This window comes from Lutjanus erythropterus, chromosome 1, assembly GCF_056507025.1.
Source record: "Lutjanus erythropterus isolate fLutEry1 chromosome 1, fLutEry1.hap2, whole genome shotgun sequence".
Taxonomy (NCBI): Eukaryota; Metazoa; Chordata; class Actinopteri; order Lutjaniformes; family Lutjanidae; genus Lutjanus; species Lutjanus erythropterus.
Genome location: NC_139317.1, coordinates 41,271,414 through 41,298,190, shown reverse-complemented (window position 1 = coordinate 41,298,190; position 26,777 = coordinate 41,271,414). Strand labels below are relative to the sequence as shown.

Genomic DNA, 26,777 nt, shown 5'->3' with positions numbered 1-26,777 from the left:
CTGATATAGGTTTTTAACTGCAATTCATCATACCTTGCTTCTCAGAGAGGGTACATTTGGTGGCCTACACCTACAACACTGTGTAACGGAATACTTATTGAATATTACCGTTGGAATTTGTGAAAATCTTTCGCTTGTATATTTATTAACATTTGTTCAGATATTCTCCACAGTGCCAGTGTATATGTGTATGTGACATTATTGTGCATGATATAAAATCTCTGTTGACAGACCTGCTTTACTGCAGTGTGGAGTTTAGACTCAGAGCTTCACATCAGAGCTTCACTTATAGACATGACACAAACTTACCTCTACTCATTTTATTAACAGTGATAAAAAAAACAGTATTTGCATAAAACAAATATGTCCCACAGATTGAACACAAGCGGTATTGTACTTTACCCAGTCATGAGATAAACCAACCAGCTCGCCTCGCTAGTCTGGTTCATACTGTTCACTTCAGAGGTAAGAGGAGAACGACTCTGTGGTCACTGAATATTAATGTAAGTATTAAAATATTCTTCAATTGTTGTGGTGTGCTTTGGGTATTCCTATAATTGTATTGTGGAAGTAGATGGCAAAATCATTTTTAAGAATCTGATCTAACCAGAAAAGCTGGATATTTTAATTTCCTATGGATATATGTAGCTTTGGAGGAAATCTTGGTGATGGTCATCAAATTTCTTTTTAGGTGGACCTATGTGGAAGATTTTCCTCTGTTTGACCAAAACGATTGTCAATAGCCATAAGTATGTCTGATTTTTAATGTTTGGGTGTTTAATGTTTTTGAGTTTTGAATTTTAGATTGTTAGTAACCCAGATTGCTTTTAAATTAGTTACCCAAAACTGGAGGTTAAATATATTATATATTTGATACTTAAATGTATTTGATTTCCTATTACTTACAAAATACCTGGCCATGTTTAGGAAAAGAATAAGCATGTCACTGTCATCAGCAGAGGGTTTTATATAGCTTTGTAGTGATGAATTCTGATCGCCTATATACTGAATATATCTGCACTAAAATGTAGCTGTATTTCATTTTTATTCCATCAGTCACATGTTCAGAAGAAGTACAATTATGGTTCCCTTACTGCTGTTACTGCTGCTGCATGAAACACTGGCTGGCAAAGGTACGAATGTCACTTTTTTATTAGTTTAGGTTTTCTTCACCAAAGATGAAGTCATGCATCTACTCAGATAGGGCGAAATAAACATTATGTATTCACTTCTAGCTATTTCTGTATTTATTTTTACTTTTCACAAACTTAAAGAAACTGTACGCTTCCTGAAAATTAAATGCCAGTCTGTGCTCCCTACATGGAAATAAAGGTTGGATTGATGTGGAAAAATGCATTTGATATTGTTTGGGCTGTTGCTACAGCTAGCCCTCAGGCCATAGTCAGCTTGGCTAAAACTGATCAGGAATCAATAGAATCAATAAAGAATGAGACCGATAAGCAGAATTGATAATGGCATTGTTATCAGTAAAACCTTTTCAACCCTGCTCTCCGCCAGTAGTTACATAATGTGGCTTTAAACCATCCATTTGTGTTTAGATTAATGTTTCGTTTTAACCGTCTGTTAGGACAAAAATTAAGGTGAAGTAAGTGAAGTATTTTGCTTGCTCTGCACACCATGTCATCATGGTCTAGAGTCAATAAATATAAATTTGAAAACATGAAAATTCCTAAATATCATTTCCTGCTTGGAATTCTTCTCTACTAAACAATTAAAATCGTCTTTCTTGTCTTCTGTTTCTGTTTTCAGTGTGTTTCATCATTGAGAAAAGTGTGATTTATGTCAACCTAACCAATGGCAATATCACTGATAACTCAAATGGTTATGTTGCATGTAACACCCCCCAAGTTGCGTGCTACTTTCAATGCCCGTTCATCAATGACACAACATTAATCAAATCAAACGATTGCTTCAACAGTACCATGACTGAACGGTTAGATTTTTCAGTTGTGTACACGATGGGACCAGGTAAGTACGCTGTCTCTAAAATAGACTACTGACTCTGTACATTCAGGTCTCTGAAACTGATTATCGCTGATGTGGCCAGAAGTAGTTCAGGGATGCTGTAGTTGATTCATATCCATCCTCAACTGCTCTATCTGCAAAACAGGGTTAATATATATGAGCATCTTAATCAGACTCCTTTCTTATTTCTCAGATCGAAATTGTACTCTACACAAATGCAAGATTGAGACTATAGTGCCACTGATTAAGTCACTGGATAGTGAGATCTCTAACCGGAAAGAAATGATGGAGCTCTTCTTTATAAGGGATTCATGTGCAGAGCTCTACAGCGACGACGTTAATGTCAGGATATCATTTATGAAGTAAGTGTCAGACCTGCTGCAGGCACTCCGCTGTCTGCTGTCATTCATGTTGTGTTCTGACTGTATTACTGTTTTCAGCCACACAAATGGCATAGCTCTAGGGGTGCCAGTGTTGTTCTGTTGTTCAGTCAACCACTTTGGTCCAGACTCAAATATCTAAACAACTGCTGGAAGAATTTTGCCTGAGCTTCAACTCTGCTGTCATAAGACAAACATGTGACACATCAAGCAGTGTCAGTAGTGATATTAAGGGACCACTTTGGCGTTTGACTAAATAAAATTGTTATTTTTCAAGTATAGATTATTATTTAAGATATAAACTTACATTTAAAAAAATTCTCACAGGTTATGGGAACTGTGAAGATCTGAACACAGGCTATACTCACAGAGCCTTCGCTCTCTGCCTAACAGCCTCGTCCTGCGTCAGACAGGTACGCAGTTAGAACAACCAAAGAACTAGTAATGGAACAATAACCTGTTGACCAAGGGGAGAGTAAAACACAGAATTTGTCAAAAAAGAAGCCAAGTAAAAAAATCAAGGAAACTCATCTCTGATGCAATCTTGACAGGAAATAATTGCTCAAATTGCATCCAATCACTCATTTTACACAAACCTTTTACACACACTTACTGTTTGGGTTAACTGTACTTTTTATTAGTTATTCTGTACTGTTATTGTTATGCATCAAATATAATGAAATATCCATCAAATCACGGATATATCACCTAGTCAAGGGTTGTCAGTCGACAGAAAATATTAGCAGTACAGCTGCCGACGATGTGCCATCATTGCAGTGTTCTACTGGTTGCTTTCCATGAGGCTGACGTGGCTCCAAGCTCACCCTACCCACAGTGTTTTCTTAGCTCCCCCTTGTGAGAGACACGAGGAAGGGTGGAGCATAGACAGAATATATATATATATATATATATATATATATATATATATATATATATATATATATATATATATATATATATATATATATATATATATATATATATATACACATATGCGGGAACTCCAGCACCAAATGACATCACCAGCACAAGATGGCAACACTTGTATCTGGGATGTTTTGGCCTCAGTTTTGTGTAGTGGGAGGAGGTGGAGATGTGTTATCAGTGGGATGGAGGAATTTTACACACTAAATGAGATATCTTTACTTACACCAGCATCATTTTCAGGAGATACTCAGGACTCAGGGTGGTTTAAAAGATGAACACTTGATGTCCAATACCGATGACAGATGAATGGCGAGATTAGGGCATCACAGAATGTGTTTGAACACAACTAGAATATTAAAATATGTTTATTACTCTAAGAACAGGAGCCTCCCCACTCATCCTCTCCTTCAACATTCATTTAACATCCTCAGTGATAGCACTAGATAGATAGTACTATCTATCTATCAATCTGTTTACAGACCACATATTATATATTTTCACTATCATCATCATCATAGTAGATGATAATAGGTGTATAGATATATGTATTGAAATGAAATTAATTTCAGTTCAGTTATTTCTATTCATGTATTTATTTATTTATTCAGACTCAAAATTCATTCATTTCCATTGTCTTTTTGCAGCACAGAAGACCAGATAATCCATAACATCATGGAAACATCCCAGGTCGAGGCTGGAAGCTACAAGAACTATGACCTGGAGGCTTTGTCTATGAATGTGTTCAACATCAGTGAGGCTGAACTGAAAAACTCCAGGATTCAGCTGAAAGCTCCACAGGTACGCAAGCTGCGATGAAGATAGTAGAGGAACAGTGATGATTAAGATAACATGATGTTTATGTCTTTGTTGCATTAGACTGACATGACTCAGTCAATTTTGTTTTGAGCACAAACCACAAACTGCCCTTGCTTGACATAATGTTCTTATATCCCCTGTCAGGTGCCGTCTGTCAACGCATCCTTTGTCCCTGAGATTTTGCTGCCTGTGGATGCCCTGAAAACCATCCCAAAGGAGGAGAGGATTATTGGTTTGGTCAGCTACATGGTCCACAGCCAATTCCAAGTATATCCTTTATCCTACTCCTGAACTGTCCATCCAATTGTGTTATGTGTTTGAGTAAAATGAAGATTTTTGTTTTATTCTATAAACTGCTGACAACATTTCTCTCAAATTAGAAATTAAAATATTGCCATTTAGATCATTTATTGGCAGAAAATGACAACTGGTCAAAATAACAAAAAAGATGCAGTGTTTTCAGACCTTGAATAATGCAAAGAAAACATGTTCATATTCACTTTTAAACAACACAACACTAATATTTTAACTTAGGAAGACTTTAGAAATCAATATTGGTGGGATAATCTCAATATTTAATCACAGCAGTGGTTTTTATAATCTTCCTCATAAAATCAGAATTGGTTCAGGTGATCATCTAATCAGTGTCTCATTAAGTAGAATGAGGAGGCTTGTGTTCGAATCCAACAAACACTGGAATGGACTGGCTGCCACACATGTAGAGATGCTGATTTAACAAACATTTGTGAGAGTGGTCTTTTCATTTTTTCCAGAGCTGTATATATATGTACAGTGTACAGTATATGTAATTACTATATATACACTACGTTATCAGTGCTCTGTGTTTACTTTCATAACTGACTTTCTCCTCATTAGTTTGGAAAGGTTAATATCTCATCCATGGTCATCAGGATAGAGGAACTTGGGAAACGCCTTCAAAATCTGCATACACCAATCAAGATGGTTTTCAGAATTTTTCCAAACATATCTGTGGATGTAAGTGTGTTTTGCACATGCATGTTTAGATTTTTTCAACATCAGTCTATGTGTTTGTCAATGGTGAGTCTAAGGATAGAGGGTGATGTAAATTGTACATAATGTGAAATTTGCCAAATTTGGGGCTGAAATCTAGATGTTGTTTTCATACTTGTTTTATTTTCACAGAATGTCTCAACGTTAGTGTGTCACTACTTTGATGGTAGGTATATATCAGCTGTAGAATACAAAGCATTGAGTGTGTACAAGATCAGCAGAATAATCTCAGTTAAATGATTAACTTTCTGACCGCTTATTATTATTATGTGTTGGCATGTTTTTAATTATTTATTTTATAGCCAATGAGCTTTCAAACTTGATGTAGTTTGATGCATGTGTATTCATATGAAGAGATTTATGTTCAAATGTATAAAGTATGATGTTTTAGATGCCTTGTTAGGAATTAGACATTAAGCAGAATTAGGCCTGGATAAATTGACTAAATTATAATATTCACAGTCCCACATCTGAAGTGGAAACAAGATGGATGCAATACCACTGATGACCAAAGTGACATTATTTGCTACTGTGACCATGCCACACCATTTGCAGTCCTACTGGTAAGGAGACACTTATATTAACCAAATAGTCAAGCCTTTATTTGGCACCTTTCATACAGGAAATAAAAAATACAACAAATAATAGTCATCTTTGATCATCTTTACTCAGCACTGGTACACTAATGGTATTAACCCAGTATGAGAAATCCCTCTGACTTGGTCCTTGATGTTTATAAAAGTTAACCTGTATATTGAAGATAGTTATTCCATTTTTTCTGCAGATAAGAGAATCAATTACAGAGGCTCACTGGAAAATACTGTCATACATCAGTTACATAGGCTGTGGCCTGTCTGCCTTCTTCACTGCTTTGTCCCTTGTGATATATGTCTTCAGTCGGTAGGTACACACGTGTTCTATGAACATATTTCAAAATTATTTCTGGCCTGTTCTCTTGTAGGAGAAATGAAGATTCAGCTTTCTTTGCTATGTTTTTAGATCATGATTGCACTGCACTTACATAAGAAATGGCATTTACAAACACAACATGGTTATCAAAAAGCACTTTTCTTTCTTGTGAACTTGTCATATGTTCTCCTTTTGTCTCTTCCTCAGAAACCACAAACTGGATTACTCCATCTCTATCCATGTATCTCTGAGCGGGGCCTTGTTTCTGCTCAACACAGCCTTCCTGCTGACCGAGTGGGGGGCCACGGCGAAGCCAGAATGGGTGTGTGTGTTTGTCGCAGCAGTCATGCATTACTCCTTGCTCAGCTGTTTCACCTGGATGGCCATAGAGGCTCTTCACCTCTACCTACTGCTGATCAAGGTGTTCAACACCTACTACAAACACTACCTGATCAAACTGTCTCTGGCTGGATGGGGTGAGTGCTACATGCTGAGGTGATGTGTGTGTCTGTGTTGACTAATATGATGGCACCAGTGTAACTGAGAAGTTGCGCAGAAAACCACAGGAACATATTTTGGTTTTTCAGAAATATAGAAACCTTTTGTGAGGAAGCCCCTTACGTTTCTGCTCCACAGAAAACTACTAAACCAGAGGCTAGCTAGACAATGACTTGTCTGATCTTTATTGTATTTAGATAGTATGGCGGGGTACTGTCTCCAATGACCGTGAGCGTTTGAACATCAGTGTAAAGTGGTAAAAGAAACCCTTTAGTTTGGGTGATTGACAGAAACAGAATTATCCTGATCTGATGACATATTGTGCGTGCTTCATATATAAAAAGCCCATTAAGAGCAGGATGCCACTTTAAAAACGTCATTGACATTGTGACGACATTGTGATTCTCAGGGATCCCTGGTGTAATCGTGGCAGTCTCTTTGGGAGTGAAGGACTTCAAACAGTTTTATGGAGTTACAGAACTGACCATGGCCAATTCAGACCAAACTAGCAGCATGTAAGTAAATCCTGTTTTAGCAAGAAATAATCAATTTTAGCAACACAGGAAAATGTGTCATTTATATACTCTGTATATGATCGTTCTTTGTTCATTTGTCATAAAGGATTTTGACAATTTTTCATTATCTTGTATTCCCTGTATATGTAATTTCTGCTATGTTTGAAAGATAGCAGAAATTCCTGCACTCATTCCCAGGTTGTCAAATAGCCACGCCTTGTCACACCCTTATATGTCTCATATAGATACACAAGGTACCCGTGAGGGTCTGTATGAGATGCACTAGGCTTACAGCTAGGACTATGCGATTAATCGAATATCAATTACGATTTTTGATCTCCATGATCATTAAAAATAGATTTTCAAAATAAAACGATTATCCTGTGGTGGTGTGTTGTGTTTTGTCACATGCAGTGCACCCTTACTTTCCAGCCAGTTTCAGCTCGCATTGATTGAATTTGAAACAACATGTAGAAGACGACAGAAAGGCAGCCTTTTGCTCGAGAAGAAAGGTAAAACTATGCCGCTTGTCCCTGTTTGTGTTAAATTACAAACCTATTCCACATATTTGTCTGCTGTTTTAAGCAGAGAGAGGGAGGGAGACGAGCGGACACTTTTTACAGCGCTGTGTGCACTGAGTAGACAGAAAGAGGGAGAGAAATCCTCCCACAGATAATTTCACTGGGCATGTTTTTAACTTATCTGTTGGAGCAGAAGAGAAGGCCCATTTATCCAGGAACACATAAAAAGCTCTGTGTTAGAAATTCATGAGGTTATCAGCTCTACATGTGATAATAAGTGAGCAGAATCACCTGGTGACCGGCACGCTGTTGGGTAATGCCTCTTTTTTTTTCTCTGATGCTGGCTGTCTGTGTAAAAGGACACACTGTACAACATAGCTGGTGATATATATTTTTCTTTATTATTTTTCTTTATTATTTGTTTTATAATTTTATAGGTTTTCACTTTATTATTTATTTTCATTCATTTCTTGTTTTTTTAGTTCAATTATGTTGAAAGTTCAAAGTCATCATGTTAAGAAAGTTCAGTAAACACATATAATGTGCTAAAATCAATGAATATTCATGTTTAATTATCATCTTTCAATATCAATCACAATAACCATGATTATGATTTTTTTTGGCTTTTTGGCTTCATTTTTGATAGTGACAGCTGAAGATATGGCAGGAAAGGGAGTAGAGAGACAACAGATGAGCCGCAGCAAATGAGCCACAGGCAGGAGTTGAATCAGCGGCCACTACAGAGGACTAATAGCCTCAGTACATGGGGCGTATGCACTACCAACTGAGCAATAAGGGAACCCCTGCTATTATGATTTTTGCCATAATTGAGCAGCCCTACTTCCAGTAGCTTCAAAGTAAACTCATCAAGTAAAACCCGTCACCCATTAGGTGACGTAGTATAAAGAGTGAGAAAGTCTGTGTATGGAGGAGCTGGGGTCGATGGATGGGTCAAATAAACATATGACTTTCACCCAGGAGGCAGGGGTTCATGTTCTTACGGTACTTTGTACAACTAAATGATTCAGTATGCAGTACCACAAAGAGGCAATAGCAGCTTACAGCCAAAACGTGCATATGACAACCTTTCACAAAATGCATTTCCAGCAAGAAAATACATCTGACACATTGGGTCAACATAAACAACAGTTAGTTTTCTTTTAAATACTTCTAAATTATTTTTGTGTGTTTGTGCCCAGTACGGTTCTGTGTTTTTTTAATCTGTTCTGGAAGGAAACCTACTGCCTATCTTAAACTAATTAGTTGCTACTGGAGCACACTTGAACAAAACTCCGGCTTTCTCCAAGTGAGGAAACAGAATATTCGCATGTCATCCATCTTTTTGAGTGCTTAAAGATCCAATCGTCACTGAAGTGTCTGGCCTGATCAGAAAGAGCACAATTTTTTGCAGTGAGGGGTTTCTTTTTGAAGCTAGTTTCCATGAGCAGCAAGGGTTTTGCCCATACCTCTCATTTTAGCCAAAAAAAAAAAACATTTGTGTGGATACATTTTACAGTGTTAACCAGGTATTTAAAGGCTTTCTGGCAGTGTCCCATAGATAAAGGGAATGTTGTGCATCAGTATGAGACACCAAGGGGCATGACATAGACATCAATATCTGATGACCTGGGATGAGAACAGGTTGTGTGAGACTATATTCTGACAGTCCTTTGTTTGTCCTGCCTGTCCAACAGTTGCTGGATCACAGACGACTCCTTCTTCTACTCCTTGAACTTGGTGTATTTCACTCTTATATTCATCTTCAACTCTGGCATACTGATAACAGTGGCCTCTAGCATCTGTAAGATGAAACAAATGTTCAGGAGCAAGCCGAGGCTCGGAGCAGAGGCTGCGGAAAAGACTTGGAAAGACGCAGAGAGGTTCAATGCGTCCTGCAGGAGCGGCCTCACTGTGTTAGGTCTTACCTGCCTGATGGGGACCACCTGGGGTCTGGCCTTCCTGGGCTCAGGATATGTCAACTATCCCATCCTCTACCTTTTCTGCATCCTCAACTCCCTGCAAGGTCTGCTGTCACTTCTACGTTGTGTCTGTCTCTGTTAAGAAAAGATTTTTAACACATTTATATGAGCAGGTTTGTCTTTATGAAATTGGTTTTCTTTTACGATCTTCTAACTCCACTCATGGTGTGGTTTTTGTCCAGGGTTCTTTATCTTCCTGTGGATCTGTCTGTCAGCCAGGAAGCAGCAGAGGAGAAATATGCAAGACAGAATGACTTCAACGCCTGTGAAGACTTCAAACAAATCTGAATAGATCCCCGTTCCTGCTATTAGTCCGGATGATAAAATCCACATGTGATCATTGATAGCAGTCACCCTTCATGTAACCATAGCAACAGTAATCCCCACATGTAACCCATTGGACATTTTAGGTTGAAAATTTCCTTAACTCTAAACTAGTTGTGGTAGAAATGCATGGATATGAAGGAATGTATAATTGTACAGATAAGACGGGCCTTGGAGAAATCCCTCGACTTCCTTGACAAAATTGACAGAAAAACAACACTGACCAGGAGTTACCGATATTGATTGCCTCCTCCTGGATGGTGTTGATTCTTGAGGACTGTAAATGCCTTACTAAGTTTTGTGATAAATGATGTTTAAGCTGTTGGTATCTGATTGTGTCCACACAAAAACACTGTACCAAGATCTTCTTTAATATAAAATTTGTGTTGTAATAGACTTATATAGCTATGAACTTTTTGTAGCTGCTACTCTTAGCCTTTTTAATTTTGAATATTCTGCTTTAATCACTCAGTGGTTTGTTACCTATAGTTCTGTGGAGTTGGTAAAGACAGAATTTTTAATGTCTTTGTCAAACTTTAACTATCTTTCTTTCTTTCTTTAAACTGTAAAAATATGCTGATGGGACATCTGTTTTTGCATTTTAAAAAAATGTAGTGCATCAGTACATGTTAATTACATGTTTATGAATTAAATAATTGTCCATATGTTGCATGGCTTATTTTTTAACATTGATCTAAAACTCATATATGTTTAGGATATTACATTGTGTGCAAAATAAATGCTGCCATCTGATTTAGTGCCATCTAGAGTGGTGAGCTTGCAGATAGCAAACACTTATCTTACTATCATGTTGTTGTCACTATCATATCATGTCAAGCATATTGGAGAACCTACAGTGGCTGTGAAACAAAAAATGTGAAAGGCTGTATCTATGGCCAGTGTTTGATTTGTCCACTCTGGGCTATTGTAGAAACATGGTGGTGCAACATGGCGGACCCCATGGACACCCACCGCTGTAAATATAAAGGGCTCACACACACAACAATTCTAATTTCCAGGTGATTACACACACACTGTGTAGCATTAAAAAATGTAAAGCAGTTTGTTTCACTAACCTACTGTAGAATTCTACATGTGATTTTAATTAAGTCTTAATGTATCACTGTAGAACAATGGTGACATGTTGTTATTTGTTAACAATTTACCATACTAATCCTTAAAATTGTATGAATCATTTACAAGATACATTAAAGAATCTACAAATAACCGAACTGCCAGTTGTATTTTCATTTCCCTCTGTGTGCTGCCAGCTTTGAAAAATTGAGTTTCACTTCTAGCTGTGTCATTTGACTGATCATTGTGACTTTTTTTTTTCTTGCGTCTATCGGAAAACTGTAACATTTGGAAACTTCCTCTTTTCTCAAGGCTGTTTTGACTAATGTTGGAGATTCAGTCACAGTTTTAGTAAAATAGTCACATCATTTCTGTCTGTGAGTCACATTGTGAGTGGTGGAGACTTTGCTATTAAAATCAATAAATGATGAGCACTTGGCTTCAGATGAAGCTCACATATTGATCTATTACTAATCAATAAATCTATAAAGTGACATATTTCCCTCATGAGAAAATCCTGGGAAATTTCCTGTGAAAACTAACCACAACAGCTTAAAAGTAATCAATTACATCTTTGAAACACAGCTGATCTGAATCACTTCCTGTTCATGTGCGCCATCCACTCCCACTCCAGCACCACCATGCAATATATGCAGATGTGAAACTGCCTTCTCACCTCATTAGCCAAACCTCAAACAAGCAGAACAATGCTGTCGACTGAACTTTAACATCTTATACAGAACAGTGAGGCACGATGTGGATTACTCTTTCTCTCATCACACTCGTCTGGTTTTGCCAGACCCAAGCTGGAGGTGAGTTGTTTGCATGTTTTTATTGTTTGTTTCTGGTTGTGAGCTTTTGAGGTGAATACATGAACTGTTCATATATCAAGGTCGAAGATCACCAAACCAAGTGAAAAATGAAGTCACTGATAGTCCTCTGCTACCAGATGTTAGGGACGCTTACCCAACCAGTTGTACAACACTGAAACCCACAGTTTCCCAGAGTAAGTGGTGTTCACACAGTTACAACAGAAAATCCTGCCTCTTATTTTTCTCCAGAGTGATATCAGTCAATAGGTTTTATCTTATTCAGCTGTCAGTCTTGTATCCTGTGTGTCAATCCATGTATTGTACTATCTTTGACTATCTCTGTCCTTCTGTCACTGTCAGATAACTGTGAAAATGTCATCTCTGACTGTAGAGAAAACAATAATGGCTCCTGGACCAAGTAAGTCATACCATAGATGGTAAGCTCATGCTGTAGATCTTACGATCCTCATTTTGAGGGCTAATGCATCCTTCTTCTACGCTAATGAAGAAGTGTGGTTGACATCTAGTGAATGCTGGGATTGCTCTGACTAGATCATCAGACCCTGAAATAAAATAAGCACACAAACAATGACAAAAAAACAATTATGTCTTACCATCTGGTTGTTGATGGAAATTTTTCATGTTCCAGCTCCAAGTTGTCTGCCTTTCAGGAACTAAATGCACATGACTGTGGTGTTTTTACCACAGTATTTTGAAATAGCTGCTCCAGCCAAAGGGGTGTACATATTTCTCAACCCATAAATGACTGTGTACAATAAGCATTAAAATGTCAGTACTGTTATTACAAATAAACTAAAGATAACTTAGTTGTGTTGGTCACCTAAATATTTAATTGTATAACTCCATGTTTGGATTAGTGAAAATGTGAAATATGTGTTTGTAGGTGTTTTGAGGACAGAATCGGAACCTGTACTCAAAGAAGCCGTTTTGACTCAACCTTCGTTCGTCGGCGGGTGAATGCATCTAAAGAGGTGAGCCCAAAATTTGGGTCACTGGCCCCCATGTCATTTGATTTTCAGTTGATTCTTGGAGGTAAAACAATCTTAGGTTTTGTATTAAATGCACCAACAAACAATCAAAATAGGAGAAAAGTTCAGGATGAAAAAAAATCAGGAAAAGGTCAGGATGTCTTTCTTTGAAACATGTAAAAAATCTGACCAATTGAAATTATCCTGAAGTTAATTTGATATTTATTATCTGATCACACCTAATTTCTCCCAAATATCCGACTTGGCCATCGACAGTGTATCGTCCACAATTTGGTATCCTCCACTGGCTATTTTTGCCTTTATGTCATCCATTTTAGCTGTCAGCTAGCCTATCTCACTGTAAGATCAAACAGTGATGTGCCATTATTTGGCAGGATGTGGGGTCAAAGTTGTGCCATTGGTTTTCACAATAAAACTTAAATAATACTCCAAAGTTAGGCTAAGTTTTGTCAAGGGAAAAGCTGGGAAGGACATTTCCCATGGGGTCACTTGACCTCTAATCTAATTGAGATACATGAAAATAAATTCTATGGATATCCAAAAGTCCCCCCTTTACAGACATGGCCACTTTATGCTACTGCCATGCACTTTTGGGAAAAACCCCTGCAGGAATTTGTATGTGCTTAAAATGTTTGAGTATTTCCTCAAACTGGGGTCTGACTGGAAGGTTGAGTGGGTTCAACGAGCCCAATTATATTAATGTGTGATGATGTTAGCCCTCACAGTAGCCTTTTCACTTGAACATGACGTTGGTTACCTGTTAAATTCAATTGCTAGGGGAGATCTAATTAACATTCTGAATAGTCACAACTTCAACTGTGACATGCAGGCTCTGACCTATTTAATATCAAGTGTAAACTAGGTGAGATCACTCAATAGAGTGCAGATCCCTGCCATTCAACACATAGTGAAGCACTTACTGCAATGTAATCACAAACTGGGGGGGCGGACCCCCTGGGTTAGGGTTAGGGTTGGGGGTATGCAGATGATGAGGGGAAAAATATGGTATGAAACAAAGTTGTATGAATATGATTTATAATGGGAAAACAAACAAACAAAAGTTCACTGGTGCTATCATGCTGACCTTTACTAAATTTCAGTTTTTAATCAGTTTTTATCAATTACTTCCCCAGTTATTGTTAATGATTGATAAAAAATTGTGGCGTGGGGGGCTGTGAACTTTTTTCCATACTTGAAAGGGGGCATTCCACAAAAAGTTTGGGAACTACTGCACTATGATTTTTAAAGAATACTGAGATTATACTATACAAAAACACTTTGTTAAAAACTTTCAAGTTAAACTACTATCTGCACAAGAAACTTTCCTCAAAACTCTCTGCTGGTTGCATCTGCTGCCTGGCAGAGATCTGCACTCTACTGAATGTACGTTTTTTTTTTAAATACATATTTTCCTTTGTGTATGGTCTAACATGGGTAAATATTTTTTTCTGCACCTATGTTTTTTAGGCTGAAGCGAGTCCCTCTCCTTATTACAGGGTTCGTGTCCCATCCTCAGCATTAAAAAGAAGCAGAGGACCTGTGTCTGAGGAAGAAGTACTGTTGGTGGCGACTGTGATCAACAGCACTTTCTTCAAGGTTAGTAGCCCTGAAGGTACAAATCTGAGACCTCTTAGATGAGACTATTTAATCCCTCCTTCATTACCTTTGAAGGTTGTATGAAGCAAAAAGTGTTCTTCTTTTAAACACATAATATACGATAGAAAATAGTTGCTGAAAACATAATATCTGCGAACTGACACACAAACAACACAGCCTCACCCTCCCCTAACCCTCCCTAATGGTGAGTTACAAACATACCTTCATTGACTCTCTCAGTCCAAATTAGTCCAGCAGTTCAGCTCACTTCAGTTCCGACAACCCAACACAGAAGAAAAATATATAATCCTATCACGCTCTAATATAGCTGTGAATGTTAGCATGTCTGGCTAACGAACGCTAGTAACTAGCTGCAGTAACTTTACCTCCAGCCAGACTTGTAAGATACCACTGCATCTGCAGTTGTTCTATGAGGGTTTGAGCTTCCTTTTCCCACATTAACAAATGTACTTCTGACATCTATCATGTAGATATATTTCACCATCCAACCAATGTTTGCTGAGGTAAGTTAGCTAGCTTTAGCCTCTGTTAGCAATAACGTTACATCACGTCAGTTACAAGTTTTGCAGCTTTTGGAAATCTGATTGTGCAGTGGATGCATAGAGGATGAGGACTTACAAAATAACACTTTCCCCTCAGGGCTGATTTAAATTTATTTCCATGATCTCTGTACACTAACACTCAGCCGTTGTGTATTATGTAAATGAAGACAGGCTGATGCTGTAGCAAACATGTTTTGGAAGTTGACAAACTACACCAAGCATTCATGTCCTGTGGTCCCTCTGACACGTCTGTCTATCATTGCAGTTGACTCCCTCTCAGGGAACACGACAGGGACGGGGACGGGGGTTCTTCCCAGCCCCGCCTGTTCACATCCAAGGCACTGTTCTGGGTGGGTTTGTCCTGGCGGTGAGGGCAGGGAACATTCCTGTCCAAAACCTGTCTGAAACCATCAAATTAATCTTCAAACAGGACAAACAGGTAAAGTGACAAAACTACTGTAGTTGTGCTCACATGATTGCGCTCACTTGGACATTCCTCTGATTTTTTTTTTTTTTTTTTTTTGGATACACTTGTGAATGTGTTTCAGGGGGAAGATGGGACTTGTGTGTTTTGGAAAGAGTCATATGATGGAACAGGTGGGCTACATACAATATACCAGACTACAGTATTTTTGCTCCTAAATAAAAAGATGACCCTAAACTTAAACATTATATGTGTGTTTTTAGGTCACTGGAGCACAGATGGCTGTGATACCAACAACACTGGAACTGAATTTATCTGCAGCTGCAACCACCTGAGCTTCTTTGCTGTGCTTGTGGTAAAATAACATCTGTCTTTGAGACATTTTCTCTCAGTTTTCTTTTATCAGCCTCATGCTCCTGAATGTGCAAAACAATTGTTTTTGAATCTGTCTGAAAGGCTTGCCAAATTAATAATTAGAAATCATTTGATCTTTGCAATAGCACCTTCCCTTAGGTACAGGATAGAGTACTAACATTTTAAACTGAATGGTACACACAATGGTACACCACAACAAGAACATAACTGGGTGGGCTGACCATGGGTGTTCTGTTTTTTCTAGCTTTTTCAAAACCAAACACACAGAACAAGAGTAAGAGGACTGGATTAGAGTTCATCTGCACAAATGTAAACCACACATGTTGGCATGGATGTCTAATTCAAGTTTAAAGAGTGAGCTGTCCCTTTTAGTTTAAAGGGACAGCTCACCCATTTTTCTTTCTCCTGGCCTGCAGTGCTATTTATCAGTCCAGATTTTTGGGGGTGTGAGTTGCAGAGTTTTGGAGATTTCCACCATAGAGATAACAAGCATTTGATGACTTTTTCTTTTGCAGATTCACTCAAAATTCAGTTAAAAATTCTGATACTTTTGGATGAAAACACAGTTATTGTCAGTGCTGCTGTTAGAAATATACTTAAGTAAAAGTACAAAGTATTTGTTTCAAAAACTACTCAGTATTAGTTATTTACGCTGATGTCACAGTCATCTCTGTGACACCAACAATTGATTTTTTTCTTTTTTCAGTCATTTTTTTCCTCATTTATGTCCAAGTTTTTATTTCCCTTATTTAACAAATGGCTATGCCAGATATGAAAATTGATGAAAATTTAAAATGTAAACGGCAGCTTGTTGTATTGGCTTTTAGCCTGGTTGTTGTTGTTGAAATAAAAAAATAATGATTAAAAAGAAAAGTACAAATACCCAACAATACTACTTAATTACTGTAGTTTGAGTATTTGTAATTGGTTACTCCCACCTCTGGTTATTGTAGCTAAACCTTTATAGGCTATCATTATTTTCACTGAAATAACTTTTTTTTCATTTAGGGTACATGATTAGGTTATAAAATTGTCAGTCAGGTTTCTATCCAATTTCCATAAAAAATGCAAGTGAATGGAAGCATGTTGTCTGTGTTTCTGTTCCAGTTGTTTTATGTGCAGATTGAATTTGTGCGTAAAAAGTGGTGGACGCACCAAGAAGTAAAGAAAGTAGCAAAGACAAATCTGAAACATCAGGAGTCTACTGATGAGGCTTCTTTTCTTATGATCTTAAAACTCATTTTTAGTTGAATGTTGGTCTTTTTCTGTTCCAGAACCCTGTAATATCAGTGGATAAAAGAAACGCTGAGACTCTAAACTACATCACCTACGCTGGATCAGCGCTCTCTGTCTTCTTCACAGTCATCACCTTGATCATCTATATATCTCTACTGTGAGTCTTTTTGTTTGTCTTCAAATAATTATTTTAATTAATATGGAGTCAATAATATTAAAATATCACAGGATATCTGCAATGTTATGTTTTGTCAAGGGACTAAAGCAATATGAAGGTCCGGGAGAAATCATTTATTTGTTTTGTTCTAAGTTTTTCATGAGAAGTTCTGGGTCTCACAAGCTCAGTGGTTGAGGTGATTTGTCATCAGGATGCAGCATCAAAACAGGAAAGGAAAAAAAGGTGTGAAAGTACAAGTACAAAGTTAAGATAGCTGAAAGACCCCGGTGCATGTTCTCTGAGTGGCAGGCCACAAGAACAATGTTTTTATTTATGGTTTATCTTGCATCTGGTGTCAAGCAAGCTTATCTGCTCTATCACACTGTGGTTTTTGCTCACTTTTGCTTTTGATCATCGTGTTTTGATCGATTCTCATAATCAAAAGTTCAACACTCTTCACCTGTAGTTTCTGAGTTGATGCTGAAGTGCAGATTTAAAGTAACAGTGTACAATCACTGTGACAGCATAAGTCCTTTGTTTTTTTTACACCTGGGCCTTATTTCCCCATTTTTTGTGTCACAGTGACTAACTGGGACAAGAATTTCCACAGAGAAGTATATCCAGGTGTTTGTTTCGCCACTGACAGGCTCAAATCCTTACAGAGATAGACCTTCTTGGTAAAGAGTAGGATTCTTCTTGTTGTGAGAGAACCTGCAGCAACAGGCTTGCTGAACCTTAACTCACATAGGCCACAAGACATTAATAAACATTTACTGTGAGGCGAAAAAACCTGGACAGGAGAAGTGAAGAGAGCAAAAAAGTCCACATATGTACTTGACGGAGTGGATGGATGGCTCAAACAAACACAGGACTTTCACTCAAGACACTGGGAGTGAAACAGAACAACAGGACACAAAATCAAGATGTGAAAAAATAGTCCACTGTGCTAACATGACAATCTTGAGATATCCAAGTGTATCTGTACATAGGCAATGTAAAAATGGTCATGATGGTATGTTGTTTCTCTTTCAGACGGCGGCGTCCAGAGAAAGCCATCGGTGTGCACATGCATTTAACAGGTGCACTGTTCTTCCTCCACCTCAGCTTCGTGCTGTGCTGCCTGTGGGTCTCGCTGCTGAGTGAGAAGGTGGAGGGGTGGGTGTGCCGTGGTCTGGGTCTCTTTTTACACTGGTCCCTGCTGGCCACCTTCAGCTGGACGGCTCTGGAAGGATTCCACCTCTACCTCCTGCTAGTCCGAGTCTTCAACATCTACGTCAGGAGATACCTGCTCAAACTCAGCTTGGTGGGATGGGGTGAGTGGACTTATGTTTCTGTCAAATGTTTAAGGTGTATGATTTTGCCCTCTTATAATATTCTGTTAAAATTAATATAAGCCAGAAGAATTATTAAAACTATTTTTTGGTATTATGGCCAAAGTAAGGGAAAAAAGGAGATAAGGAAGATTTTGCATTTGAGAAAGGAATGAACAAGTTGAAATATCAAGAATGCAATCAAACTCTCCTGCCAGACATAAAAAATAAATCAGACATTTTTTTAAGTTTGAAGTTTTGAATACACTCAAAATTTTGAGAATTAAGTTAAAATACAATTTCAACATGCAAAATATATATATATATTTTTTAAACTTTCTCCTCTGACTGAATTTTTCTTATGCCTGGCTCTCATATTGAAAGTTTGACTTTATTCTCAACACTTTGACATTATTCTCAAAATGCAAAATAAAAAAATCCTTTCCTCCTTTCTATACATATTCATGTTTTCACGCTGTAAAATTCTTTTTTTTTTTCCCATTTTGTGGTTTCATCACTAGTAATTCATGTTGCAGCATGCACACAATTACAGTGTGTAGGAATGGTAATAATTACCAACTGGGTGAAGCAGGCACCAGACTGCAGACCCTGTTCATTTTATTTGCTCTTTTGTTTAGGAATATGCACACAGCTGAAAAACCTAAGAGCTTTAAACCTGCAATAGGTCGTTTGGCCACTTGGGGGCAGCAGAAACAAACTGTAAACTAACATATTTTTACATTTTAAGTTGATATGGCATTAGCAGTCATCTGGAGTCATATTTCTGTCCAGCTGCTCCAATTTTCTTCTCTACGAACTCCTGAAGGGTCTGCTGGTTGTTTTGTCTGTCTGATGTTTGCTGCTGGGCAGCTGGCATATAGTCACTGAAAATAGCTGCCTGCTGCATCTGAGAGCAACACTGAGCAGAGAGGTGAGGGAGAACTAAAACCTCAACATGAAAACAATGAACACCTCACAGAGCTGAGAGGAACAGCAGAGTGGATTCTTACTCTGAGCAACAGTTTTCAAAGTTGTGTCATTTGATCCAATGTTGATATAGAACTATTCAGAGTGGCTGGTGGCTCCATCATCATTTATCTTGTCCTGAAGTGGGGCCCTATGCAAATGTACACAGTGAACACCCTCATAAAGTATGTGTTTAAAGGACAGGACTGCTAATATTCTGTCTCTTGTTATTTTTTGGCAACATTTTCAAACCAGCAATGCAGTTTGTTAGCTCCCTAACTGTGGTTCTCAGCCCCACCGGTTCCTGATGAAGATGTCATTTCCTAAAATAACTGTGTGCTGTAGTAGTGTAAGAGGAAGTGTGTTTGTTCGAACCACAGATTTGATGCTTTTGTATTTACAGCAGCAGGCTGGTGTACGAGGAGTCTGCTCTAAATAATATATATCACCCAGTGCAGCAATATGGCTTACTGACATGTTTTTAATAGTTTTTGGATGACAATTAGACTCTGCCACGCAGAAGAATACACAGAAGAATCAGCCCAAATGGAAAAGATAAATTGAAAGATAAAAGATAAAGATAACAATAAATTTAGTTAAAAGTTTATAGGTTTTATCTCGAGTTTCTACATACTGTACATGACAGTCAATCCTTAGTAGATATGTATAATATCACATTTATATGAGTTGGGCAATCATTAATGAAACCAAAATCTTGTGATGTCTAAAAACCTCATACCACACGTATGACATAAATTATTATTATTAAAGTATATGTCTCATTTTAGTAACAGATTACATGTATTTGGATTATGTCATCAGATTACCAACCAAATTACTTTTGAAAAATTGTGTAATTAGATTATATTCACATTGAGAATGATTCTACAGTTTTGAGAACATCCTAAAATATGACAATTTTAAAATAATGAAACTTTTTTCATGGTAACTGGTGCTCTTTTAACTCATGTAACAGTGTCTGAAATATTGTGTTTCTTAGACGTGTGCTTTACTTTGTGGCTGATCGGGCAGGAGAAAAAAGAACCCTATGGAATAATGCTTTTTTTGCATTGGAAATGTTGTCAGATGTTGAGAGAAAAAGAAGAATATTTCTGGAACACAATTTTTTGTGGCTGTGTACAGTTTTAATGTTTGATTTTGAAGTAATCTAAAAGTATTCAGGTCAAATTACTTTTTTGGTGAAACAATGGATTGTTCTGACCCTGTTTGTTGATATGATATGATATGAAAAATATAGAATATCACCAGACCCTTTAAACAAACAAAGACTGAGTCAACAGACGCCAACAGCTTTTTTTGACAGTTGTATAACTAAGTGTTCATGCTCTCACATTTAACCACAGTCTGGGCTTGTTGAAGTAAATGCTGTATCTTTCTTGTCTTCATGCAGGTCTTCCTACACTCACTGTGGTGGTTTGTGGGATTTCAGGTGTTTATGGCAAATTCAGTCTGGACGTGAAGGATGACAACAACCGGACTTCAACAATGCAGATGTAAGAAACCAAGATTCATTGCTAGGATTTTAATTTCCCAAAACATTCCCAAAAATTAGGCTGACTGTTACGAGCATAGCAGTATTGTAGAGCAGAGGAATATTGTAAATTGACGATAACAAGAAAGATCAATTCCTATACTGTAAATCGATCCACTGATCAGCTGTCTGTCAATCATCTGTCAATGTAAAGTTAAGTCCCTTATCCTGAAAACAAAAGCCCACTGCTATGAAATAACACACTCTGGACTTTGAGTCATGAGGCTGCCTGTCTTGCTGCCTGCCAAACTCCAATTAACATTTTTCTCAATTTAAAAGTTACAAACATCTCCACCTTCTATAAGTTTATAAATGATTTCTTACAACTCATAAATAGACAGTTACACAATCGGCGAACATTCGGCATTCATTTTAACTCTAATTGATGTGAAACAGGTAAATAAAAACAGATATTCTGGCCCGGAATAGAAATTTTTGAAAGAGGGTTACTGCAGCTGTAGCACTGTTGTACTGCACTGGGTATTTCAACTTAACATGTTTCCTTGATCTCTGATGACATATCATGGTCATTTTATTGTTAGATTCACTAAATATATTACAGACTTCTCCTTTAATTTGATTTAAATCATATTTAACCTGCAGGTGCTGGATGAGCAGCCAGTTCCAACACAGGCTTACAGTCAGCTTCATCACCATCGTGGCCTTCCCGTGCCTGGTGATACTGTATAACTCCTGCATGCTGGGGCTGGTGATGTTTAAGCTCTGGGGGCTGAGGAGAAACACTGAGAGCACCAGCGGCTGGAAGAAGGTGAACAGAGAAAAGGGGAGCAGGTTGTGGAAAGACGGTGCTACAGTGCTGGGTCTCAGCTGTGTGCTAGGCTTACCCTGGGGGTTAATGTTCACCACCTTCGTGTCCCTCCCTGGGATCTATGTTTTCACTATACTAAACTCCCTGCAAGGTCAGTATGTGCATGGTTCTCATATAAAATATGCATTGTGCTCCGTGATTTTCTGGAAGAATTCACAGCCTTTCTCTTCTCCTCAGGTGTATTTATGTTCCTGTGGTCCATGGCTTTGTCCTGCAAGTCTCGATCTGACAATAACTCCTCCGTCAGAGACCAGTCTTCCTCTCAGAAAATGATGACTACCAGTATATGACTGATTTTTGCTAAAGTCAATACATGTCAATACATGACCTATATTAGGTGTTTACTGGACTCTATGCAGTTAAATAACTAACTATAACTTAATCTGCTGTCTTGCTAATTCTTCAAATTTAAAAGAAAATAATGCATAATTATTTATTGTTGCTACAATTATGATTCTTATGGTTACAATAACATCAGATATGGACAGGTGGATATTTGTCTTTTAATGGCACCCCAAAATCAAAGATACATTTTTTTTTTTTTTTTTTTTTTTTTTGGTGTGAGGTGCAGATTTTTGGATATGTCAGATGTCTTGCGGTGCTCAAAGCAACAAAAATACATCTGAAAAATTCAAAAACTGTGTCTCCTTGCAAAAATCATGACCCAGTTACTCAAGATAATCCACAGCCCTTCTTGTGAGCATTTTCATGTAGGAACTACTTTCTTTCTGTAGTAAAATCTACCAGAACTACTTTAGAATCTACTGTAACTACTGTCTTTCTAATAGAAACAAACTGCTCACAACAAGGTTAGTAAGTATTTTTATAGTGTTTTATATGTACTTTTGCTAAAGTAAAGGATCTAAATATTTCCTCCAGCTGCTCTGTTGTCTCTTTATATCTCTCAGACACACAAACACAAAACCACCCACCTCATATATACACAGTGAATATGCGCATAAACACACGCACACACATTCCAGTAGCACCCTCTCTACAGGTGAATGTTTCAGAAATCCAGATATGATTGCACAGACTGTTAACTACACATTTTTATTTATTTGTTTCAGCTATCTGACACAGAAACAAACTCCAACCATAGTTCACTTGTTGTCATTGACAACACTATTTTACACCAGCTTAGCTTGTTAAAATGAATGCTGTACATTGTTAATCTGGCTATATTGGGATGTTTTAAAGTGATAGTTCACCCAAAAATGAAAATTCAGTCGCTATCTACTCACCCTCATGCCGATTGAAGATTAGGTTTAGTTTTTTAGTCCACAAAACACTGCTGGAGTTTCACAGGGAAACAGCGTTGTCAGAATTTCCCAACAAAATTTGAGTCAATGGTGGCCAGTTTCCCAACAGGGAAAAAAAACAACCAAACAACCCAACCACCAAAAAATGTCTCATCTACCACTCACTTGGTGTAATCCAAGTCTCCTAAAGCCCCAACATGCCAAGTTGAGTTGAAAGGCGTCATTTACATCATGCTTTTAGCCTAATTCCTCATTGTAGAACCTTAGCTTGGAGCCACATTCATGTGCACACTGTCTGAACTGGGTTGGGCCGGGTTAGACCATATAGATCGCCAAGGACACCAAGATGGACGTTGGTCACCTCAAAAAATGGCAGCTGTAAAACTCCCCTGCCTTGTGATTGTCTGCTGTAAAACCTGTGTGCTGTGCTTGGCTGTTGAGAAAACCACCTGAGCTGTGATTGGTTGTTGTAAAACTCCCCTGGGAAAGATAGTTGGCAAAATGTACAATGGATAAATGGTGAAACGTCTAGCCTCTAGCAGCTGCTAGTACTAATGCAAACCTGACCAAACCAACCACATCACTGACATCTGATTACACAAAAAATATTGCGACAGTATCTGCAAAGTACGGTTAATAGTGTTGAAGGGAAAATTCACTATGGTTATGACTGTGTTCAGTCGGTGTTGATGTTAAATGTAAGTGAAGAAGTAAAGAACTACAGGCTATTCAAGCTTGGATTTCTAGTCTCCACCTCTGGGTATCCAGGGCATGTGCTAGATTTGATCATTTATTTTTGTAATGACAGTGGCAAAGAAACAAAATACATTATAACAGTGATAATACACACATAAAACTCTCATAAAATACATTATAACATAAATAAATACTATAAATATAGCAGTAGAGCACAGAAAAACATATAAATTGTTCCCATGAAGTGCAGAGCACACTCCAAGGCACTCAAGAATGCATACATGTTCGAGTATATGGCAAAAGAGCACATAAAGCGCTTAAAACAAGGACATTAGGACAGCAGGCCATTTGTTTAAGTTACAGAGTGTGGTCACACACTTGATTTTCTTTTAACCATGATTTTAAATTGATTTTAAATGAATGATATGTGTGGTGACCTCAGAAGAATGTTAGCTGACTGTTCTCCATGTGAACTGCTCCCACTGAAAAGGCTGACTGACTGAATGCAGTCTTCCACCCCCTCTTGCCACAGTATAGTCATCTGACACAATGTTTTGGACAACAAAGTAATAGCCATAGGCTAGGGTGGAAATACATGGCTCTGGGAGCAGGAGTTTTCTCTTGTCAATACGACTATGAATGCATTTAGAACGTGTTGGTGGTGTTGATGAGAGGAATGAGAGGAAATAAATGTCTGATTCAATCAGTCTTATGGACAGCAGAGATCTTGAGAGGGGCTGAGTTGTCACCACCATCATTAAAACAGGGACTGAAGAATGGGTAGAGTTTTTCAGTGAAGGAGCAGGCAGTGAAGGAGTAGATAATATCTGCAGCATCAACATCATAAAAGGAGACCACACCCTCCTCATAATCCACAAATACTCCCACCCTCTGAGGCTGCGATTTCAGCGATAGGAGGATGTCAGGGTCAGCGAGAGCCACATACTCTGTACCATTCCTCAGCTGCAGAGTCCAGTACCCAGCCTCGGGGCTTGATACGATTTGTCCCTTCCTGTTGGCCGACACGCTGACCACTCCTAAATCCCATTTAGTTTTCTCTTTAACCTCGACCTCGTAGTAGAATCTACCTGAAGAGAAACTCTGCTTTCCCAAAACAATGACACAAAATGAAAATCTCTCTGGACTGTCTGGGAGATTCCTCTCTACATCCCTGTGATTGACTTGTTTCTCATCATCGGACACGATGAGTTTAGGGTGCGCCGTGTCAGGATCAAGAGTCACATCCACAGCGTATCGCTGCACCCTCTTCAACTCAGCTTCAAGCTGCTTCTCCATCCCTTTGTTGAGCATTTCTTTCAGTTGAGCCACAGCTCTTGCCACAGTTCCTTCAAACGAAGGCTGTCGGAGGCTGACTTTTGTCCAGTCCTTGTTGGGTAGAGAGGTGTTTAAGGATGAGAAGCTTTGAAGGAGGTGGAAGGGATCATCAGAGCGTGAGAGCTGCTTCAACTCTGCATTTTTCTTCGTCAGCTCCCAGATCTCCTGATCCAGCTCTCTGATGAAGTCTTCGGCTTTTCTCGCTGTGGTCTCATGCTTCTTTTTGATCTCCTCCATGAGCTGAATCAGACCTGTCTCAACAAGCTGTGTCAGGGCCGTAAAGACCCCCACACCATCTGCTGTCTCTTTGTCTGCAGCTTCCTTGCTGAGCTTTGCTGACTGTCTGAGTTGCTGTATTTTCTGCTGTCTCTCCTGAATCAACTGCTGAAATTCTGTCTCTGTCTTCCCCAGCTCAGTCTTCTTTCCTTCATACTCTTCTTTCAGAGGAACAATGTCATGGGATTCATGGTCTGACTCAGTGCAAACCTGACACACACAAATCTGATCAGTCTTGCAAAACAGCTCCACGAGTTCACCATGCTTTTGACAGATCCTGTCTTCTAGGTTATCCAGTGGCTCAGTGAGCTTGTGTCTTTTCAGGCCTGACACTGTGTGATGTCGCTCCAGGTGAGTCTCGCAGTACGAGGCCAGACAGACCAGGCAGGACTTCAGCGCCTTTAGTCTGATCCCGGTGCAGATGTCACAGGGAACCTCTCCCGGTTTGGCTTCCTCTGAGGCTTTCTTCACAGCTGACTGTCTGAACTGAGCAGCCATTTCAGAAATGAACGTGTTGACGTGCAGTTCGGTCCCCGTGTCAAAAAGCTTTTTACAAAAGGGGCACTGGTGCTTTCTGTTGATTCTCCAGTTTTCAGTGATGCAGTTTTTGCAGAAGTTGTGTCCACATGGTATGGTGACAGGAGTGGTGAACACATCCAGGCAGATGGAGCACAGAAAGTGCTCTTCAGACAGGACACAGGTGGCAGCTGACATGCTGACAAGACCTTAAGTAAAGATGTGAAATAATAATGTCAGGACTGCATACTTGTTTAAAAAATATGAATGTTAGTTCTCGACATATTAATTTTACCACAAAAAACACAAAAACCTAAACTGGTTTTAATGATGAAATTTAAAAGGTAAATTTCCCCAGATAATATTTTTTTTTTTTTCTTGAGGGAACTTTGCCTAAACATTGAACAATTTGTCAACTTTGGAAGCACTAAGATCATGACCTGTTCAGTGTCACGTATCCATTGTAAAAGGTAGTGCAAACAGGATTTCCTAGTTTTGTTATGTGATCAGTTATTTGTCCTTTGTCCTTCAAAGTAAAAGTTCACAACTAAACACTGAAACATGGATTTTCTATGACAGCCTTTTAGTAAAATTGAAGTTTAGTAATTCTTGCCATGTGGCAACATCATGCAATAGAGAGTTAAACTATTAGATAAAGTTATTTGGAATGATTGTCTTCCAGAAATGTTCATTATATCAAGGAAACATTTCCATCTAAATATGTTAAAGTTGGTTATTTATGCAGAGTAAAATGTGTACTCACCTGTGTATGGAAAATGCTGTTATCCAGTATTCTAGAACAATAACAGAATGACCAGGTTTCTGTTTTTCTTAATAGTCACAGGCAACTGTGTTGCCTGCAGCCCAGCTGTCCCTCTTGGGGGGTATATGACTCTTTTCA

General features: G+C 38.4%; 3 protein-coding genes across 3 annotated transcripts; 2 read left to right on the top strand and 1 right to left on the bottom strand.

Annotated features, from left to right (window-relative positions):
* The first annotated feature begins 576 nt into the window (after positions 1 to 576).
* LOC146333303 (adhesion G-protein coupled receptor G5-like) lies at positions 577 to 9,966 on the top strand. Its single transcript, XM_084722041.1, has 14 exons — positions 577 to 749; positions 1,057 to 1,133; positions 1,771 to 1,989; positions 2,180 to 2,348; positions 3,938 to 4,091; positions 4,254 to 4,376; positions 4,986 to 5,105; positions 5,274 to 5,307; positions 5,604 to 5,704; positions 5,926 to 6,041; positions 6,258 to 6,526; positions 6,958 to 7,063; positions 9,279 to 9,607; positions 9,746 to 9,966. Exons 1-14 carry the CDS (start codon positions 700 to 702, stop codon positions 9,853 to 9,855), a joined length of 1,977 nt encoding a protein of 658 aa, XP_084578167.1. The 5' UTR covers positions 577 to 699; the 3' UTR covers positions 9,856 to 9,966.
* A 1,664-nt stretch (positions 9,967 to 11,630) lies between these two features.
* adgrg3 (adhesion G protein-coupled receptor G3) lies at positions 11,631 to 22,313 on the top strand. Its single transcript, XM_084722050.1, has 13 exons — positions 11,631 to 11,773; positions 11,854 to 11,967; positions 12,134 to 12,191; positions 12,678 to 12,765; positions 14,251 to 14,379; positions 15,208 to 15,381; positions 15,491 to 15,539; positions 15,630 to 15,721; positions 17,016 to 17,134; positions 18,167 to 18,447; positions 20,822 to 20,924; positions 21,566 to 21,882; positions 21,969 to 22,313. Exons 1-13 carry the CDS (start codon positions 11,716 to 11,718, stop codon positions 22,079 to 22,081), a joined length of 1,695 nt encoding a protein of 564 aa, XP_084578176.1. The 5' UTR covers positions 11,631 to 11,715; the 3' UTR covers positions 22,082 to 22,313.
* Positions 22,314 to 23,937: 1,624 nt separating this feature from the next.
* On the bottom strand, positions 23,938 to 26,105 carry LOC146333301 (E3 ubiquitin-protein ligase TRIM21-like). Its single transcript, XM_084725154.1, has one exon. It carries the CDS (start codon positions 26,072 to 26,074, stop codon positions 24,449 to 24,451), a length of 1,626 nt encoding a protein of 541 aa, XP_084581280.1. The 5' UTR covers positions 26,075 to 26,105; the 3' UTR covers positions 23,938 to 24,448.
* Between the last annotated feature and the right edge of the window lie 672 nt (positions 26,106 to 26,777).